The sequence below is a fragment of the Staurois parvus genome, unplaced genomic scaffold (genome assembly GCF_062004578.1).
Source record: "Staurois parvus isolate SC_StPar_1 unplaced genomic scaffold, SC_StPar_1.0 ptg000671l, whole genome shotgun sequence".
NCBI lineage: Eukaryota > Metazoa > Chordata > Amphibia > Anura > Ranidae > Staurois > Staurois parvus.
In genome coordinates this window covers 3,673,503-3,694,172 of record NW_028318467.1, presented here as the reverse complement: position 1 = coordinate 3,694,172, position 20,670 = coordinate 3,673,503, and the positions used below count along the sequence as shown (strand labels likewise).

The 20,670-nt window shown below is 41.3% G+C and overlaps 1 protein-coding gene across 1 annotated transcript; it reads left to right on the top strand.

The window, feature by feature from the left end:
- The first annotated feature begins 2,031 nt into the window (after nucleotides 1–2,031).
- On the top strand, nucleotides 2,032–19,691 carry DCPS (decapping enzyme, scavenger). Its single transcript, XM_089652105.1, has 6 exons — nucleotides 2,032–2,213; nucleotides 7,509–7,677; nucleotides 8,880–9,025; nucleotides 11,209–11,322; nucleotides 18,265–18,375; nucleotides 19,285–19,691. Exons 1-6 carry the CDS (start codon nucleotides 2,040–2,042, stop codon nucleotides 19,549–19,551), a joined length of 981 nt encoding a protein of 326 aa, XP_089508231.1. The 5' UTR covers nucleotides 2,032–2,039; the 3' UTR covers nucleotides 19,552–19,691.
- Nucleotides 19,692–20,670: the final 979 nt, after the last annotated feature.

The window sequence follows — 20,670 nt, the reverse complement described above, 5'->3', positions numbered from 1 at the left end:
TAAATAAACGCCAAAGGCGTTCTGCTTTAGGTGACTTGGAGTGGAGATATGAACCATCTCCATGGAGTAATATTGATTCCCCCCCCCCTGAGCATTTCGAGGCTTCAAGCTTTGTGCTACAAAATGCTCAGGTGTGAATGGGGCCTAACAGCGGTAATCATCATAATAAGCATTATTAGGCTCCATGCACACGGGCATTTTAATAATACTGGTAGCAGTAGCTATGTAAAGTCACGTTAAAAACATGGTTTTTCAGCGTTTTATAGCTTTTTTGCATTAGTGTTTAGCTGCATTTTACTGTGTTTGAATTTTTTTAGCATTTTTTTTACACAAAAATATATTTTTTTCTCAAAAAAAGCTTAAAAATGCTGGTTTCCTGAGTTTTAGAGAGTTAGAGCATTTTTAGTCCTCATGCACACTGGATGTTTTTACAGCGGCTGTTTTTGGCTTTTGACATTTTTTTTCTACAGCCAGTAAACCCCCCAGCATGTTATCCTATGTATCCATGCACACACAGGCTTTAATCAGCATTTTTTTTGCAGGGGTGTTTTTTGGCTGGAAAAAACCCGGAACTAGTGGGTTTCTAGATGAGTTTTTTTAGCTATAAAAATGCTATAATGCTGAAAAATGCAGAAAACACAGCAAACCGGCATTTTTTGAAGTTTTTTTGAGCAAAAGAAAATTTTTGGGGTAAAAAAAAGCTAAAAATGCTAAAAAAAAAAGCAGAAAAACGCCACTAAACACTAATACAAAAACACTAAAAAAAACTCATGTTTTTAACATGACTTAACACTCCGGTCACATCGGGTGCGATTTGGCATGAAATTTGCATGCCAAGTTGCACCCTATTAACCTCCCTGTGTAGCTCGGGGTAAAGTTTCAGTACCAAAAGCGGTAACCCCGAGCTACACTCGGGAATACCATGCGGCGTTGCTCAGGGATTCCCTGCAGCGCTTACCTTGTCCTTCGCTCCCGCGATGTGTCCCCTGCAGCGTCCCCGGCCATCTCCTCCGGCCGATGCCGGCATCCAGTCCCTATGAGGTCGGGACGTACGGGCGCCGGAACCGACGGCAAATTTGAACGTTTTAAAAAATGTCATTTTTTAAAAACAATTATTACATAGTAAAACATTCCTGTATCAAACCATTTCACATACATTTTGTCCCGAGTGCTTTGTCCGGCGCCCTGCCTGCATTTGTACCATTCTTTCTGCCTGGAAACTGAGAAATGTCCATGGCGTCCAAAAAGCATCCCTTTAGGTCAAAAGCGGTTTTAGATCAGCTAGAGAACAGCGATAGTAAATCAGAACCACTTGCAGAATTGAGTGATAATGATTCGTGGGGGAAATTCGTCATCAGACACTGAAAACGATTTTGCGACTTTGCTCAGTGATGTGCGAACTTGGCGCTATATTTCACATTTATGTTTTTGGTGTGATTATATTATTGAATTAAATGTATTATTATTATATAATTTTTTATGATTATTTATTAAATTATAATTTATGATTTCGTGTTTCAAGTTTTATCATAACCGGGATGTTTACTAGACTCTTGTTCGGACAGATTTCAGTGAGTTATTCCTAAAAATGAGAGGCCTACAATAAAAAAACTACATATTTCCATGCATAATGGTACCGCTTTCAGCACAAAAAATCTGAAATAATCATACCGCCAGGGAGGTTAAAGCGGTCATATCGGTGCGGTCCTGACGTGGTCCGAGCCGCAGCAATTACTACTTTTGGTGCAATTTGCATAGACATCTATTTAAGATGTCTTGCAAATCGCACGTGAAGTCAGCTGGGTCCCCGACTTTGAAATTGTGCGACTTCACCGTAAGTCACACGATTTCAAAGTCGGGTTTGCACAGCTAACGGCCATCGTTCATAAAAAGCGTAGTGTGCACGGAGCCTGCAAATAACATGTTACGTGCTAGATGGCGCTATTTGCGATCATTCATGGCAGCAAAGAGGCATGGCCAGCCAGCTGTAGTATACGGAGCGGAGCAGCAGGTGGCGCTCAGCTCTGACCGTACTGCACATGTTCAGGAACACAATGGCTGAGAAGGGAGAGAAGAGGAAGCGGGATGATGAAGCCGGCAACAACGGCCCCGGGGAGACCCCAGCGGGGGGAGAACGCCCTCTTCCAGGCTTCCGTCTGACCGCCGTTCTAAGGGAGTCTGCGCGGGACAAAACCATCTTTCTCCACGGAAAGGTACCAGGGCGGGAAAACTCACCAACGGGGGACTGTACCACTGGCGCGGAGGGGGCGCTGGGACTGTACCACTGCTGCGGAGGGGGCGCTGGGACTGTACCACTGCTGCGGAGGGGGCGCTCGGACTGTACCATTGCTCCACTTTGCGGTGGGAAGGGACAGAAGGTTGATCATTGTACTGGTGAATGTCAGAGTTGCTATTCCATCCATAATACACTTCGGTGGGCAGAAGGAAGGTTCCTGAAGGTTGTGTGGGATTTCATTCATATCAGTGCATTGGAAACCAGAGACGTTCATGTAACCTCTTCCTGCCCGGGCCACATGTTCAAATCAGTCATTATTTATGCTAGAAAATGACTCCGCCCCCCAAATATCCGTTGTCTGAAGCGTAGGCCCTGGGAGATGGTGGGCACTGCGGTTGTTTTATGCCATGCAATATTTGCGCAGCCATTTATCAAACACACATTTTCAGGGAAAAATATACTTAAATGCATTTCAGTGCAAACAAACACAATCTAATACCCATTATAAAAGATGATGTTACGCTGAGCAAATAGATACCTAACATGTCGAGGTTCAAAATGACGCACACCTGGGAAATGCCGACAGACTAAATAAAACCTGTGAGAAGTGGAGATCTATCTGAGCAACATGGAGGAGATCAGAGACCCCCGGGGTGGCACACCCTTTTTTTGCGTTTTTTTTTTTTAACCACTTGCCCTCATGAGGATTTCCCCCCTTCCTGACAAGGCCATTTTTCGTGTTACAGCACTGCGTTACTTTAACTGACAATTGCGCGGTCATGCAACGCTGCACCCAAATTAAATTTCCGTCCTTTTTTTCCCCCCACAAATTGAGCTTTCTTTCAGTGGTATTTGATCGTCTGAGCTTTTTATAGAGAAACAATATTTTTGACTTTTTTGCTATTAAACATGTCCCATAGAAAAATTATAAAAATCAAATTTCGTCATATATTTAGGCCAAAATGTATTCTGCTCCATGTCTGTGCTAAAAACAAATCCCAATACGTGTAAATTAATTGGTTTACGTGAAAGTTATAGCGTTTAAAATGGCGGTATAGATACTGGGATTTTTTTTCTTTCATTTTTACTAGTATTGGCAGGGATCAGCGACTTCTAGCGGGACTGAGGCGGACATTCTGACACTGGAGGAACTGACTTAGTGTCACTGACATCCCCAGTGACACCAATACAGTGAACAGTGCTAAAAACAAGCACTAACACTGTACTAATGGCACTGGGCAGGAAGGGATTAACATGAGGGGCAATCAAAGGGTTAACTGTGTGCTGGGAGTGTTTTACTAGGGGGCTTCCCATCCTTTACTAGGGGGTGGGATGTGTGTGATTCACTGATCACAGTGCTGTGGATGGCTGTAATGTGCACAGCCATTCAGAGCAGTGTGCCCGAGCTGACAGGGAGGAGGACTGTTAGTAAACAAAACAATCTTCCTCCCCGTTGGAGATCCTTGGAAATCACCGGGTGCCAGCCAGTAACTACTGGCCAGGGCCCGGTGATTGACAGCCACAGCCACGAATGGCGGCGATTGTAGAGCGTGTGTCCCTTACCCGGAAATGCGGAATCACGTATATATATATATATATATGTGTGTGTGATTTTGCACACCACTGCCACACTAGCAGTATTTCTGCTATAGGGCGATCAGCAAGTGGTTAAAGTAATTAAATGAACAAGGGCTCAATAAAGCTGGAATTCTACTTTGATTGACACTGGTGCCACTAATGCAGCACAAAGGGGTCAATTAACTGCCACTGGCCACTAATGCATCAGTGAGCAGTGGCAGCACATTAACCCCTTCATGCTGCACATCTCCCCCTCCTCCGTCACATTACACTTTTTATTTGCCTTCAAGCTCCCTCGCTGTGCCGGCGCCGCTCTCTTCCTCTCCTGCCTCCCAACTTCTGAATGACAGCCAGACATAGGCCGGGACTAGAAATCTTTTTTGTCATCAATTATTTTACATTTATATTATTTAAATGTATTTTTTATACTTTAAACATTTTTTTTTTTTCATTCAACATTCTTGCTATCTCAAAGGGTGAACAACATGCCTTGTGATAGCTGGGGCAGGGGTAGGTACTCTTTACTGAGAGATCTGGCATGTATTAGACCCTAGTCTCTCCTCTGTCCTCCAAGGCAGTTGATCAAACCTAGATTGATTTGATTGGCTGCTTTCCTGGCTGGACTCTGGACACTGAACCAGAAGTGACACAAGCTTTGTTGCTTCCAGCTTCATTCATCAGAAGTGGATGTTCCTCCTCTGTGTGCAGCTGACCCGACCAAGTACAGAAGTCCAAGTGGAAAAGGAGAGCCCAGGAATGGTGGGAGGGGGCCCTTTTAAGCACCGTATAAGTGATCAGGCAGCTGTATAGCCACTCAGATCACTTTTACTGGAAAGCTGGCTGAAAAAGATGATACCAGAATCATTGCTGCGGACATAAGGAGAATGTTATTAAACCAGTTTGCGACTACTTCACAATCAGCAACTGATGAGACTATGAACATTCCCCCCCTCCTCCCCCTTATTTTGGTGTTTAGTGGTGAAGTATCCCTTTTAGGTTTGTGGTCAGTGGCCTACATAGTGTCCTTTTACACTGACTGCCAGTGCTAACTTCACCTTTTCCACTTTTGTACAATGCGATCTGGTGCAGCCAAAAGCACTGTGTTTGTGACCTGCGTTTGGGGTATCCTTAACATTGGCAACCCCTGCAGATCGCAAGTGCAGTGTGTTTTAAAGTGGTGCAAGAACTGTACACAGAATGTGGGTTTCCTGCATCACATTCTAGTGTGAACCTAGCTTTACATACACTTTAATAATACATGTATTGTAGTCTAGCCATGTGAAGTATGGAGGCAAAGCAGCCTCTCTGCGCTGGATGATCGTGTATCTGATACATGATTCAGCTCTCCCGGGTAGGGGGCGCACATCCCACCGCCCTGGCTGTGCTGTGATTAGTTACAGCTCAAGCTGATCATTGAGTTCTGGCCAATGATCGACGGCTGGGACCCGCTGGTTGGTGAAGCAGATGACAGGACAGAGCTCTGTAATTGTAGACAACACAGGGCTCTGTCCTGCAAAGCAGGGAATAAAAACCAGCACATCCCTTAGTAAAATCAGCACACAGTAAACATGTCAAGCATTGTTAGACACATGGCTAACCATTTGATTGCCCCTATATGTTAACCCCTTCCCAGCCAGTGTCATTAGTACAGTGTCAGTGTATACTATTAGCACTGATCACTGTATTAGTTTCAGTGTCATTTAGTCAGTTCCCACAAAGTGTCAGTGATTGCCCAGCGTACGAACATAATCCTGCTATAAATCACTAATCTGCCATTACTAGTATAAAAATAAATAAAAATTCTAGTCTAAAATTACTAGTATAAAAATAAATAGAAATTCAAATATATATACACCATCATTTGTAGACACTATAACATTCATGCAAACAGATTAAAATATGCTAACTGGGATTTTTTTCACCAAAACTATATTGTAGAATACATTTTAGCCTACATTTTATGAAAAAAAAAATATTTTTTAGATTTTTTTTATTGAATGCCTTATCGCAGAAAGTAAAAAATACTGTTTAACATTTTCGGGCTTTACGTTTTGTATAAAAAAAATAAAAAAAAGCAGTGGTGATCTGTGGTGCTACTAAAAGAAAGCTCTATTTGTGTTTTAAAAAAATGATATAAATTTGATTTGGGTGCAGTGTACCCATAACTGAGCAATTACCAGTTAAATAGCGCAGTGCCCAATAGCAAAAAATGCCCACTGGAAGGTTTTACCCCCTCCCTGACCAGGCCAAGTGGTTAAAGAATAATTGGCTAAAATAAAAAAATGGTTTTGCAGCTGAATCAGTTAGTATCCCCACAAATATGTTTTAAGGGGGTGGCACTCTTAGGGCTCGTTCACACTTGACTGTTTTACCAACGCTTGCCAAACGCCCCTATAGCAGTTGGCAAGCGTTGGTCCGGCGTTTGCGGAGCTTTTTTTAACGCTCGGAAAACGCTCCACAAACGCCGTATGCACGGTTTAGTGGCGGTCGCTAGGCTTTTGTTGAGCGTTAAAAATGCCCCACAAACGCCTATAATGAAGTTTGAATGTTGTTACCGCTCCGCAAACGCCCCACAACCGCGTCGCAACCACACCGCAAACGCCGGCCGGGCGTTTGCGGAGCGGCACCATAAACTAGAGTAGGAGGCTTCAACGCCTCCTGACTCGACCAGAGGTGTCCGTTTTGCCGCACCGCGCCGCTAACGCTCCCGTTAGAACAGCACCATGTGCTGCAATGGGTAGAATTGTCCGAGGCGTTTGGGAAGCGGTAAAAACGCTTCCCAAACGCCTTTCTGCCGCTAGCAAACAAGGCTAGTGTGAACGTAGCCTTAGGTTCCTAAGTAAAACAAAGTTTTAAAACAAAAAATTAAGTAAAACAAAACAAAGTAATCTACATTTTTCTCAGGTAAGACCGCACAATAATAATTTAAAGGGGAACTAAAGGTACAAACACTCACCTATGCTCCAACATCCTGGGTGCCGGCCTTTGGCTGCCTTGAATGGCCGATGCAGGATGATGTCACTTCCACACGTGTGAGAGTCATTCATACCAGCCCACTGGCACAACGCCAATCATGTAAATGGAGCTGAGCGTGCACAAATCTGTGTACATTCTGCAGGGGGATTCAAACAGGACTGCAAGTTGTTTTTTTGGGGGGAGTTTGGGGGTTTTTTTGCAGAAGAGACATTGTATGTCTCTTCTGCAATAAAAAGCCTGCCTGTTCGCAGTTTCACTTTAACACTGAATATTCTGTTCTGTCATAGGCCCAATTGTGGCTGGTTCTCTTTACGACTAGAACCACACAAATAAAATATAAACTTGCACGGGAGGCAAATATAATTCTTTAATAATCCCTGTTAATCCTGCCGTGAAGGTATTTGAGCACTTCCTGTTACAGGGTGACAAACCTCTGTCACTGCCTCCGGAACGTGTTCCTCTCGTCACCCTAATGAAAAAGCACAGGCTTCAGGTAGAACATACAAGGAGCCATTTCGGCACACATTACACAAGCATGTTCCACTGCTGCCACAATCAGGAAACCCAGATTATATCATGAGCATAGTTTTAGAAAGATTGAGTTTGTGGCATCTAAACTGAAGCCTGCAGCAGCATGGAGGTCCATAATCCAAACAGAGCACCTAGATCTGGATTAGGTCCTTGTTCCTGAACCGTGCCATGTGCATTCTGTTTCCAGGTGAGTGGTGATGGCGAGGCCACAGAAGATGCCGTTGTCATCCTGGAGAGGACGCCCTTCCAGGCTGAATCTGTGTCCAGTCTTCTTGGCAACAACCCAGCAATGACACGACAGCTGAAGAATGACATCTATGGAGTTTACCACCTGAGTCCTCCAGCGGAGCTGAACGGTGAGTGGAGACTTCCCCTCAAAGCACACAGTGACAGACCTCATAGATAGACTTGTGCTTAAAAGAATCTCTTAGCAAGCAGGATGTATATGTGAGAAGCAATAGGTGGAAGCTGGGCTCTTCCAGGGTGCACACTATATCTTAGTGGAGAAAAACAAACAGAGGGCGCACCGGCCTAGTGCATTACCTTAAATGTATTTATTAAATAATAAAAGTAGGTATTGTACTCACAAAATGACAATACAGTCAAAGGTACATTGTGAAAGAACAGCTCTGTCCAATCTGCACTACGTGTCTGTCCGTAACGGAACCTCTAGACCTCCAACGGGCTGACGCGTTTCATCCTCAACACCAGCTCGGAGTGCGCCCTCTGTTTATTTTTCTCCACTTCCCCTGTCATTTGAGGACAGCAAGGTGTGCATATCCCAAGAAATTTGTGATGTGGTCTTATCTATACAGAGTCCACCCCTAAGCGCAGGAGTATCTGGGTTTGCCATTTCTTCACTGCACACTATTTCTGGGAGCAGTGGCCTCACTCACAGCATCAGCTTCACTCCCCCAACAAAGTAGGTTACCTAGTTCCACTTACTGACTGCTATGCCCTGGTTGTGTTCTGTAGTGACGTAGGGCTGGTGGAAGAAATCATATTGCATGGCAAGAGTGTAACCCTACCAGATATTTATTACCACTCACAAAGATCACAGTTCTCCCCCTTGACCATGCCTTCATCCACATTCTTTTCTCTCCAGTAGGACTGCTATCTTTGCTCAGGCATCATCAGGGACTGGTTAAGTTACCATAAAGGGGCAAACAGTATCTCTTACAGATCTTGTCCCTCCCCCACCCTGTGACTGGACAATAAATGAGAAGCAGTAGACTGAGATCATCTCTCCTGTCGGCATCCTCCTTGCACGGCAGCACAACCATTTGACTTTTTGTGCTGCTTCTTCCTCTCACAGTCTGTGCTTTGCTATACAAGAGGCTGATACCATGACAAAGTCAGGTACTTACACTGCTTGCATTTAAAAAAATATATAATTGTTATAATGTACAGTCTTAATGTATGCTAATAGAGTCCCCTACTTGAGGTTTAAAGTTGTCTTTTTTGTTTGTTTGTATTTTTGGTGACTTTTGCTTTAGTGACTGGTCAATGTGTAGGGTTTTGTTTATGGTGAATGCTGTTTTTTATTTCTTTTATCCAGAAATTAAAACGACAGTTATTAGACCGGCCACAGAAAAGCACATCAAGAAATATCTCCACCAGGAGGTCTACTTAATCCAGGAATCAGGGGAGGATTATAAGAACATCACATTACCTTTCATAGAGTCTCAGAGCTTTAGCATCCAGGTGAGTGGAGGCTGAAGTCAGCATCTGTACAATATTGCACACATCTGGGGTATGTAAGGTCTCAGAATTCACTGATGCCTGCTTGGGCAGCTATAGGTTCCAGGGAAGATGTTAGATAGATCTGTCCAATATGTATAGTCATATAGTGGAGTGGGGGAAGGATTAGGTCAGGTTCTTTGCTGTCCCCACTGTGGAGTTTCACCCCCTACTCTACTTATCCTAGTGACCATTGTCACAGGAGCACAAAATGATGGGAAGTCCAACATTTTACAATTGTCACCAGAACAGTATTAGAGGGGAACTCTTCCAATGGGGACACCTATTCTCGTGACAACTGTCTAGGAGAGGATTTATGATGATCAAAACATAGACTCAAACAAGGAGATATTTGTGGTATGTAAATATTTAACATTTAAAGTGATCTTCAATTATTATTTTCCAAAAAAAACCAAACCTGTCATACGTATCTGCTCTGTGCAATAGTTTTTGATCCTCCTCTTTTCTTGTCCCCCGTCAGCACTCCTGGCTCCTCCCCCTCATCAAGTGCCCCCGTGGCAAGCTCCATTGACACAGACAGTGTGGCTTAGCACCACTTCTGCCTCTCCTTACTGGCTGTGATTGACAACAGCAGGAGCCAATGGCTCACACTGCTGTCTCTGAGCCAGTGAGGAGGAAGAGGGCTGTGAGAGCCACTGCTATTGTACTTGCTTGATTGAGAACGGGCTTAGCAAAGTATAGAGGGAAGGCTGGGGGTTAGAGCAGTAATTTTCATTGAGCTGCACATGCACAGCTCAGTGTACATTTACGCCAACCCCTCTGTGCTCAGATGATGTCACTCCCGTGAACATGTGTGAGAGTGATATCCTTGCAGCTTGACCATTATAGTAGTCAGACACACTGAACCCGGAAGGGAGACCAGGGGAAGTTGGAAGCGCCCCTGACAGTGGAGGGCATAATTTGACAGGTAAGTCTGCCATAATGTGCTAATATGTGGTGCATACTAGTATATTATGGCATAAAGCTCTTTGGAGCCCATTTAATTATTTAAAAAAAAAAAAGTTTAATTCCTCTTTTTTTTTTTTTTTTTTAAAGCAAACCTGCGGTATGGACTACTTTTCATAGTTATATTGGTGCAATATAAGTATGTATATGCCATACCTGGCTGATCCTTGTAGAAAGCTGAAATCACTGTTTAGGCACTGATACTACAGTGATCACTGCTAGGTTCCAGGATGACTACCGTGCTGCATAGTGAACACAGGAGGTTGCTTGCTTGGCACCAGCACCATTCAGAGAACACTTTGCATTTATTATGAAAATGCAAAGTATTCTCTGTTTGGACAAGGTCACAACCCTACGTCTTCACTTCTCCTATCAGAGAATGCTTCTCATTTGTTGAGAAAATGCAAGGTGTTCTTTGAACAGCTCTTGAGCCGAGCAAACAACCCTCTGTTCACTAAGCAGTATGTCAGTGGCTTGCCACAGGACCCGAAAGCTAGTAGAAATTAGTGTAGTAGCAATTTCTTGCTTCCACCGGGATTGACCAGGCATGCCCATGCATGCTTACACTGGTCCAGGCTGGACCAATGTATCCATGCAAAATAGTCCATACCTAAACTTCAGCTTTAACATTCTTTGTTGATGTCATGAAAAGATGCATTACAAAACCATATTGGTTTGTGGTGTACACCCAATAATCTTGCATATGCTGATCCAACACATTTCTTGGAACAATGCGGTTTAATTTGTGCAGGTATTCTGCATGTAATGGATCATAGTATGTTGTGTTTGGACACATGTCCTTAATCAATCACATGCAGAGTCAAGACTACTCTTTAGAAGGTACCCAGTATGTCAGAGCAGTCCATACATGCGAGAGCCTATGTGTATCCTCAGACTGAAGTAGTTTCCACTAAGGATCTGTCTTATCTAGTGCCAGTGATGATGCAGTGAAGTACTGATGACCGTTGTCACCAAGACAGAAAGTGATGGGAAATGCAAAATTTTAGAGTTGTCACCAGAACAGGAATACGTGCTACATCTTCCTGCTGGAATAAAAGTTTTGGTGATAGCTGTCTATGATAGAAATGATCATAATCCTGGGGGGATTGCCGCTCACTTTGAGGGGGTTTGAACCAGTAGTTTAACATAACTGAGTCTTCTTTCTGTCCTTTGTCTTACAGTGGGTCTATAACATTCTGGAGAAGAAGGCAGAGGCTGACCGCATTGTATATGAGAACTCAGATCCAGATAATGGCTTTATACTCCTTCCTGATTTCAAGTGGAATCAGAAGCAGGTTTGTAGTAAGCTCAGTAGAGTGACCTTATTGCAGTGTTTCTTTTCATTTCAGCAGATGTTATTATAGAAGTGTGACATATAGGCCACTTTCACGTCTAGTTACATGTGGCCACTAGACTCCTGTGACAAGAATCAACAGGTTCTTGCTGCTGGAATGACTGGTTCATGCGATCAGCAGTGGTCTCTCAGCCCTTCTGAACTAATGATAAATATCCAAGTTCGCGTTTCCTACAAACCACATATAAATGTGGAGCTGCCCATTGGCAAGCTTGAAAAGCCTGAAAACATACAAACATAAAATATATGTAACATGCTTCCTAAATCCCTTATAAATTGCAATAACAGTGCTAAAAATCTGTTACCAGCACAAACTAAGTGCAATATATTACAGTTGTGCTCAAAAGTTTGCATACCCTGGCAGAAATTGTAACATGTTGGCATTGATATTGAAAATATGACTGATCATGCCAAAAAATGCTCTTTTATTGAAGGATGATAATCATATGAAGCCATTTATTATCAAATAGTTGTTTGGCTCCTTTTTAAATCATAATAACAGAAATCACCCAAATGGCCCTGATCAAAAGTTTACATACCCTGGGATGTTTGACCTTGGTACAGACACACAAGTTCGGGGTTATCTTGATACCAAGCCAAGTACAGGTAGACCAAGAAAGATTGCAGCCACAACTGCCAGAAGAATTGTTCGGGATACAAAGGGAAACCCATAGGTAACCACAAGAAAAATACAAGCTGCTCTGGAAAAAGACAGTGTGGTTGTTTTGAAGGAACACAATATGATGACACTTGAACAAAAATGAGCTGCATGGTCGAGGTGCAAGAAAGAAGCCTTTACTGCATCAATGACACAAAAAGGACTGGTTAGGCATGTCAAGGTGTTGTCAGGCATATTGTAACTGGGATTTTTTGTAGCATTGGTGCAGTAAAAGCTCCTTTCTGGCACCTCGACCAAACAGCTCACTTTTGTTCAAGTATCACCGTATTGTACTCCTTAAAAACAACCACACCATCTTTTTTCAGAGCAGCCTGTATTTCTTTTGAGGTTGCCTGTGGGTTTTTCTTTGAGTCCTGGACAATTCTTCTGTCAGTTATGGCTGCAATCTTTCTTGGTCCACCTGACCTTTGCTTGGTATCAAGAGATCCCTGAACTTTCCACTTCTTAAATAGGTGATTTAACAGTACTGATTGGCATATTCAAGGCTTTGGACATCATTTTATGTCCTTTTCCATCTTTATAAAGTTCCATTAGCTTGTTACGCAGGACATTTGACAGTTCTTTTCTGATCCCCATGGCTCAGTATCTAGCCTAATCAGTGCTTCCACGTAAGAGCTAACAAATTAATTGACTATTTATACACTGACACTAATTGCAATTTAAAAATCCACAGATGTGGGACATTAATCTCTAATTGGCATTTTAACCTGTGGGTGTCACCTTGTGTGTCTGTACCAAGACCAAACATTCCTGGAAACTTTTGATCATGGCCATTTGGGTGATTTCTGTTATCTTTAGGATTTTAAAAGGAGCCAAAACAACTATTTGGTAATAAATGGCTTCATATGATCATCATCCTTCAATAAAAGAGCATTTTTTGGCATGATCAGTCATATTTGCAATATCAATGCCAAAATTTCTGCCAGGGTATGCAAACTTTTGAGCACAACTGTATAAATAATTAAATCCGTATCACAAATGCCCGATACCTCTATGCAATTAGGTGCAAATTAAATGACAATGTGAATGCTTCTGAATTCCATGTTCCCAGTGTGCAAAAGTAAAGACACCCAAGAAATAAGTGCTCTTCCTCTCTTCCCAGAAACGATACCACACCGCACTCACCAGAAATATAGGACCTCTTCTCCTAAAGAAGGTCATGTATGCTTGAAATGGATCAAATCCTCCCATTTTGGCTATTTGCATATATGGACCACATCAGATATCGACAAGGGTAATATGCAGCAAGAGACTCTAAACAAAAAATCTCCCTCACAGAGGGAACTAGAGGACCTCCTCATAATGTAGTAAGGATTATTTATTACAAAAAAAAAAACACTTTAAAATTACACTTACATCAAGTAAAATCATTCAAACATGTATATCACCAAAAAGGAACGCCGGTTTGCATTCCTCCAACCAGAAGTGACATATCGCAGAAGCTCCAACTAACATGTTTTGTCAGCAACGTCTGATGTCATCAGGGGTCCTTCTAAACCAGTGGTTCTTAACCTGGGTTCGATCGAACCCCAGGGGTTCGGTGAGTCAGTCTCGCGGGTTCGGCGGAGGTGAAGACCCACACCCAACTCATATGATTCGTGCAGTAAATATTCATTATTCTGTTTTTGTTTTTGTGTGAAAATCATGTTTTAATGGTTTTGTACTTTGTTCTTAACGGTTTTGTTCATTTTGGGCACCTATGTATAAATATATACCTATGTTTTGAATTTTAAAAATCATATTTTATTTTTCCAATTAAGAAGGGTTCGGTGAATGCGCATATGAAACTGGTGGGGTTCAGTACCTCCAACAAGGTTAAGAACCACTGTTCTAAACTAATGGTGGGCTGATAGTAGTGACTGCTGTTCACATGCGCACACAGAGCGGTTAGCTGTGGTTAGGGACAGATGCCCAAGCCTGGATGCAGTTAGCTTCGCTGATTCTTGCTGCACCGTGTACATGGCCATATGAAGGAGGCTTTTTTCTTCTCCCGAACCTGTAGACCTTTTTTTTTTTTTCTCAAAGGTTTTAAGTGAAGCCTGCCCCAAGAACTTCTGATATTTTGTACAGCTCCATTCTTTCCTCTTTTCTAGGATGAACTAGCATTTAGGTCGAGCGCCCCCTAGCAGTACAGGAGAGAACCCCATCCTTCTGAGCCCCACACATGCGCGTTGTGCTCTCCAGTAAGTTAGTGGCTGTGACAGGAGACAGCATTGCAGCTGCTGAGATCTTCTGTGGCGAAAAGAGATGGCACTGCACATGTGCCGGGCTCAGATGAACGGCGCTCAATCCTGTACCACTGGGGCAGGCTTCACCCTATTCACGAAGGCCTACAGGTATGAGAGGAGCATAAATTGAATAACTCGAGCACTAACTATGGTGAAATAAAAACAAAAAATTACAGTTAAATGCTGTAGCTGCTAGTGCACACAACCCATGTCTCAGTGGGGAAAGTTATACAATCATAATGTGAAGTGAAAAAATGCTGCGCTACATGAAACAGTAGTAAAAACCATTATATAACCAAAAAAACTAAGTGAAGCAATAAAAAAAAATTAATATGAATGTATATATATGAAAAACAAAAACGACACAAAAAATAAAGAATATTTTAAGTGTGAATCAAAATAGAACATGATAAAAGTACTTAAAAAAAAAAAAAAAAAAAAATCAAGCTCAATCAATGAAGTGTTCGTTCAGTGAACCCTCCTTTGGATAACGAAAAATATGTGCATCTGTCATCAATTCCCACGCAAAGACATCCTTCACCATATATCTGGTCACTTCACGCAGTGTGACCTCACATTGTACAATGTTACCGTCTAACTGCACTTTTGGCCCCATATGGACTCAGAAGATCAGCTTGCTGAATGAAGACTCCAAAGTAAGCTCCCTCCTGATAAGCGTGATTGTATCAGCCATATTCTTCATTAAAAAGAACTCGACATAGTGCTTTATCCTTTTAAACTTTTATTCATCAATTAAAACAAATGAAGTACACTCATGTTCCGGAGGTGTATTTTGCACCAGGTACGATGAAGATCCAGTGATTTACTGATTAAACACAAGATGGCAGTATCATCTCAGCAGCAGAGTCCTATACAAGCTCAAAACAGACACCATCCGTAATATAATGCAAAGCACGGGCCCACTTAATGAATGCTATTGCCTGCGGTCATGTCGTTTCAAGAGCCATTTGTAGAGTAATACAAGCTGCTATCCTGATGAATGGCATGGTCATGACGTCATCCGCACACTCCTCCCCGACGCATTTCGTCACTAGTCACGTGACTTTATCAAGGGAATGTATCTCAAGGGGAGGAGTGTGCGGATGACGTCATGACGTTGCCATTCATCGGGATAGAGACTTGTAGTACTTTACAACAGTGCAGTTAGACCATAACATTGTATAATGTGAGGTCACACTGCGTGAGGTGAGCAGATATATGGTGGAGGATGTCTTTGCAAGGGAATTGATGACAGATGCACATATTTTTCGTTATCCAAAGGAGGGTTCACTGAATGAACACTTTATTGATTGAACTTGATTTTTTAAGTAATTTTATTTTGATTCACACTTAAAATATTTTTTATTTTTGGTGTGGTTTTTGTGTGTGTGTATATATATATATATATATATATATATATATATATATATATTATTTTTCTACAATTTTTTTTTCTTATAATATATATATTTATTTCTTCACTTTGTTTTTTTGGTTATATAATTGTTTTTACCACTGTTTCATGTAGCGCAGCATTTTTTCACTTCACATTATGAGAGGAGCATAAACTGATATTTTTTAAATCCAATTCATTTGCAATTAAGGAGTATTTTCTTAAAGGTGAAATAACCCTTTAAAAGGTGAGCATTGCGCACCACAGTCCTGATATTACTTTTAATGAGTGTTGGGGATGTGGCACAACAGTCTAGACATGCCCTTGGTGGCACAGCCTGGTCAGACACAAGTGCTCCACCCTTGCCTCTTGGCAGGTCTTGATGCAGTAGAAGGGACTGTCATTGTAAATCTAACAGGGGAGGTATGGGTCAATTCACTAAAGGTTACTGCTTGCAACATGAAGGTCACATGACTCCTTTTTCAGCATTATCGCATGAGCTAATAAAAGAGTCAGTTCATTAAAGTAAAATATTGAATGTGAGGTAAATACCGCACATTTGTTAAAAATGTGTGATAAAAACATGAGATAAATCATTAAAATTCACTAAAAAACACACATTCGTTATTTATCACTAGGTGTGGGCAGGTGGTATTTTAGTGATGTAGAAAATAAAATTTAGAGGAACTCTGCATTGGCCAGGAAGTGAAAAGTTGGAGAGGGAGGGTAAGGGTGGGCCCAACACACAATGCACAGGTAGGCAACTATCTAACCAAGGATGGCCTCTAGCACATACCCGGAGAGAGGAAAAACAAGCGCCATCTAGGTGTAGTAGTTAAATAACTATTTAATAATCAAAAACAATTGCACAAAAAAAAAGGAAACACCTTGTCCCATTTCCAGGGATAACCCCTGTTTATATAGGTCAGCTAATACATAGGTAGATCAGCATCAATCAGAGCCTCCCAGGACGACACAGCAGGAGGGACCACAGAGGTCCACTTCAGTAGAATTCCTTTCTTAGCATGGTACATAAGGTAAGAAATCAGCAGTTTCATTTGGTGGGAACGTTGGGCATCTTGAATCCCCAGCAGATGAAACAGGTATACATAATTGCAGGCGAAGGTTGACAGCTTCAAAAATGTCAGACCAATATGCAGTGAGCTTGGGGCAATCCCAAAATATATGTAGAAAGGATCTCGGGTGAAAACACACTGGATCACCCACCGGGAACATTCTATAGAGCCACATAGGAGTATAATACACTCTATGCAGAGATCTAACTTGTATAAGTCTATCCCTAGAGAAAATTACCAATTTGGGACTCTGTTCCAGACAATCTTCCTTATCCAGGGAGGAGATATCCTCCTTCCCTAAATCCCACAGTCAGACTATTTTGGGGGAGTCGCTGAGGAGCACCCCATACAAGGACGAAAGGTACTTGGCTAAATACCCTTGGGCCAGCAGCTCTTCAATAGGATCAGCTTGGAGGAGAAGCAACTGAGGAAACTAGGCTCTGGTGGCATATCGCAATTGGAAATGCTGAAACAACATCCTACTTGGTAGGTGGAACAAATGAGAGAGATGGTGAAAAGGCAGTCCAGCCCCAGAAAGCATAATATCAGCCAATGTCTTAATACAATAGTGCTCTGAAAATATTAATATGTAAATATTCGGTAAATAACACATTTTTTTGTGAATTGACTACTTTTGAGATAAATAATGCATTAGTTATTTAAATACAAAAATGCGAGCTCTTAGTGAATTGATCCCATTTTACTCTCTCTCCATCCCTCCTCACAACCGCTTTTTATTATTGTTTTGTCTTTTTCTTCTTTTTAATATATTGGTATGTGAATTTGCATATTCTGATGTGGCCATATGGATAGAAAATCTCTATATATTGTGCTGTCTTTTTTCACTAATTGGTTTGATTCATTTTTTGCTAGAATAAAAAAAGCATTGATCACCATTAACAACACCTGGAGAACATTAAAAAAATAAATTAAGCGCAGAGTTAGCGCATTACATTCCATCAACAAGCTTTATTATGTTTGGATGAAGTGGTGAAAAGTTAGAAATTATTTCTGTTTTTATGATTGTTTCTGACCCTTTTGAGTAGTAAGGGGAAAATTCCTCTGTACAAACACTGCATTAATCAAGTAGCAGTTCTAGTTGTCACTTTGAACACTAGAAATTTAAGCCAGCCATAGATGGGTCAATATTCCTTCTGAACCGGACGCATTTTGATCTATGGGGAGGCTGGTCAATATATCATTTGACTTCAGTACATCCAGTCTGTCTGGTTTTTTTTTTGTTTTTTTTTTCGTATGATCCCTACCGCTGGCTGAGGCAGTAGCAGCGGTCATTGAATTCTGATGGTGGCGAAACCTTCCACTTTCAGAATACAATAGTGCAGTGGGAGGGATTCCTCCATCTGTGTTGATGGGGAAATCAAGCAATTTTTCTTTCTTTCAATGTGAATTGAAGGAATAAAAATTGCATAATGTATGGCCAGCCTTAGGAATAAGAGGTTTCAAAAGTATCACAGGTATATGACGTAAATTTGTGCTATTTTTCTAGGTTGAAGATTTGTATCTTATTGCTATATCTCAGAAGAAAGGAATTAAGTCTTTGCGTGATCTCACCGCTGACCATCTTCCATTGCTCAGGAATATCTTGAAGGAAGGAACGGTAAGGAAAAGAATGAGACTCTATTAAATAAAAGATCAGTTGTCTGATTATTCAGGGTGCTGAGCAGTTTCTAGGCAGTGCTATCACTTAAGCTGGCCGTACATCAATTGAAATTTCAGCTAGTTCAGGAGGATTCATTTTCAATCCATGTATGGGCTAACTGGTTGTACAGAAATCCATTTATCGATCAAATTGTGTAAGGCCAGCCTGTTGGGTTTTTCCTGAATGATCAGTGCCACCGGCTATAGCTGGCAACGCAGATTGTTGCATTTTGCCAGCAGGGAAGGCTCCCCGCCAGCAGAATTCAATAGCTCATCAGATCAGTGTTTTTTGTTTTTCTCAACCTGATTAATATATGGCCTGCCTACAGGTTGAATAAGTTGGGTTTTACTTCCCCAGAAAGAGTATGTCAGAGGAGAGAGGCCATGTGCTTTTGGGAGATTCTTACTGAGATAATGACTCAGATTTTGTATGTAAACAAAAACACAAGTATATACTTTAAATTTAAACCCAATCATTAAAATCTAATTTAATGTGGTTGTAAAAGCTCAAGGTTTTTCACCTTCATGCATTCTACGAAGTGAAGGCAATAGTTTATATTGGCTGTCTTGGGCTAAACAAAATACTTAAAGGGACAGTAAACATGGCGTTAAGGTTAACAAGATTGGAAATTGGTTTTAAAACTTATATGTAATTGTTAAAGCTTATATGAGATTTAAAGTGATTGGATTTACAATAGATTTAGGAAATTTCAGTGAAATCATCAAAAATAGTTTTAGTGTGTGTTAAAGACAATTATATTTGATAATCCTTTAAAAAGAAAACTGGTCTAAGATGTTGGTGATTTTCCCACTTGCATGTACTGGTAGAAGGGTTGACCTGAATTTCAGGGATGCCTCTATGTTTTAGGAAGCAATTCTGAAGCGTTATGGGCTCCGGGGAAACCAGCTTAGGATATATCTGCACTACCAACCATCATACTACCACCTGCATGTACATTTCACCGCACTGGGCCATGATGCACCTGGGATCACTGTGGAACGGGCCCACTTGCTTTATGATGTTATCCAGAACCTAGAGATGGACTCTCGATACTATGAGACCCGAATGCTAACCTACGCACTACGGGAAGATGAAGCACTGCTGAAGAGTTTTAAAGAAGCTGGAAAATGCTAAATGAATGTGTACCAACGACAATGTTTTTTTTATTAAAAAAAGTTTTCTGTTGTATCCATGGGAATTGCAGATGATTCCCTCCCCTCCTCCATTTTTATGTTTGATTAAATTTTTATTAAACATATTTTTGTAGAGTGCAATGACTTTTTTTTCAATGTTTTATTAATTAAAGCTTGCCTGCAGGGAAACAAGCTCAGAATATGTTTACATTACAGTCTGTCAAACTGCCACCTGCACATAGATTTTACCATGTTGAGAAACTTCAGATCTTATTATGAAATGGGATTATGAAACCCAAATGTGGACCTACCTATTACAGGAGGATGAAGAACTGCTTTAGCCACTTGACACTCAGGACAAGATTCTGACATTTCATTCATACATGTAAAAATCAGCATATTTTTGCTAGAAAATTACTTAGAACCACCAAACATTGTCACATTTATGTCACGTGGTATTTATGCAGCAGTTTTTCAAATGCAAATTTTTTGGGGAAAAATACACTTTAATGCATTTTTGTGCACACTAACACAATATAATACACATTTTTTTCTAAAAAAAAAAATATAAAAGATGTTAAGTTGAGTAAATAGATGCCAAACATGTCACGTTGTAAAAGTGTGCATGCCCAAGGAGCAGCGTCAAACTACGGTACATTAAATTATGCATTGGCAACACTTTAAAAAGCCTTTACAGGTTACCACTTTAGATTTACATAGGAGGTCTGGTCCTAAAATAATTTCTCACATTCTGACATTCACGGTGATATCTTTAGATGTGATCGCTGTTTACGTATGTGTGCAAGAGCAAGGAGGGCTTTTGCCTTTGTACCTTTTTTAAAAAAATTTTTTCTTTGATCACTTTTATTGCAAATCACAAGGAAAGAACAGCATCCCTTGTAATGGCATGGGCCATGACAGTTCCTCTTATTGGAGAGATCAGGGCCTATGAGGCCACTATACATAAATGGCCATGTGAGACAAGTATCGCTTTGGGGGATGTAACCATACATCCTCCTGTGGCATGATCGGATTAAGCAGCAAAAATCCGACAGTGTGGTTGTACAGAAATCGATCGGTAGATAAACTTCTGCACAACCACCCTGCCCGTATATAGATT

Coding starts and splice junctions, on each gene's coding strand:
- DCPS (XM_089652105.1), top strand. CDS start 2,040: ATGTTCAGGAACACAATGGCTGAGAAGGGAGAGAAGAGGAAGCGGGAT. Junction 9,026..11,208: donor CTCAGAGCTTTAGCATCCAG/GTGAGTGGAGGC, acceptor TTTGTCTTACAG/TGGGTCTATAACATTCTGGA. Junction 11,323..18,264: donor TCAAGTGGAATCAGAAGCAG/GTTTGTAGTAAG, acceptor CTATTTTTCTAG/GTTGAAGATTTGTATCTTAT.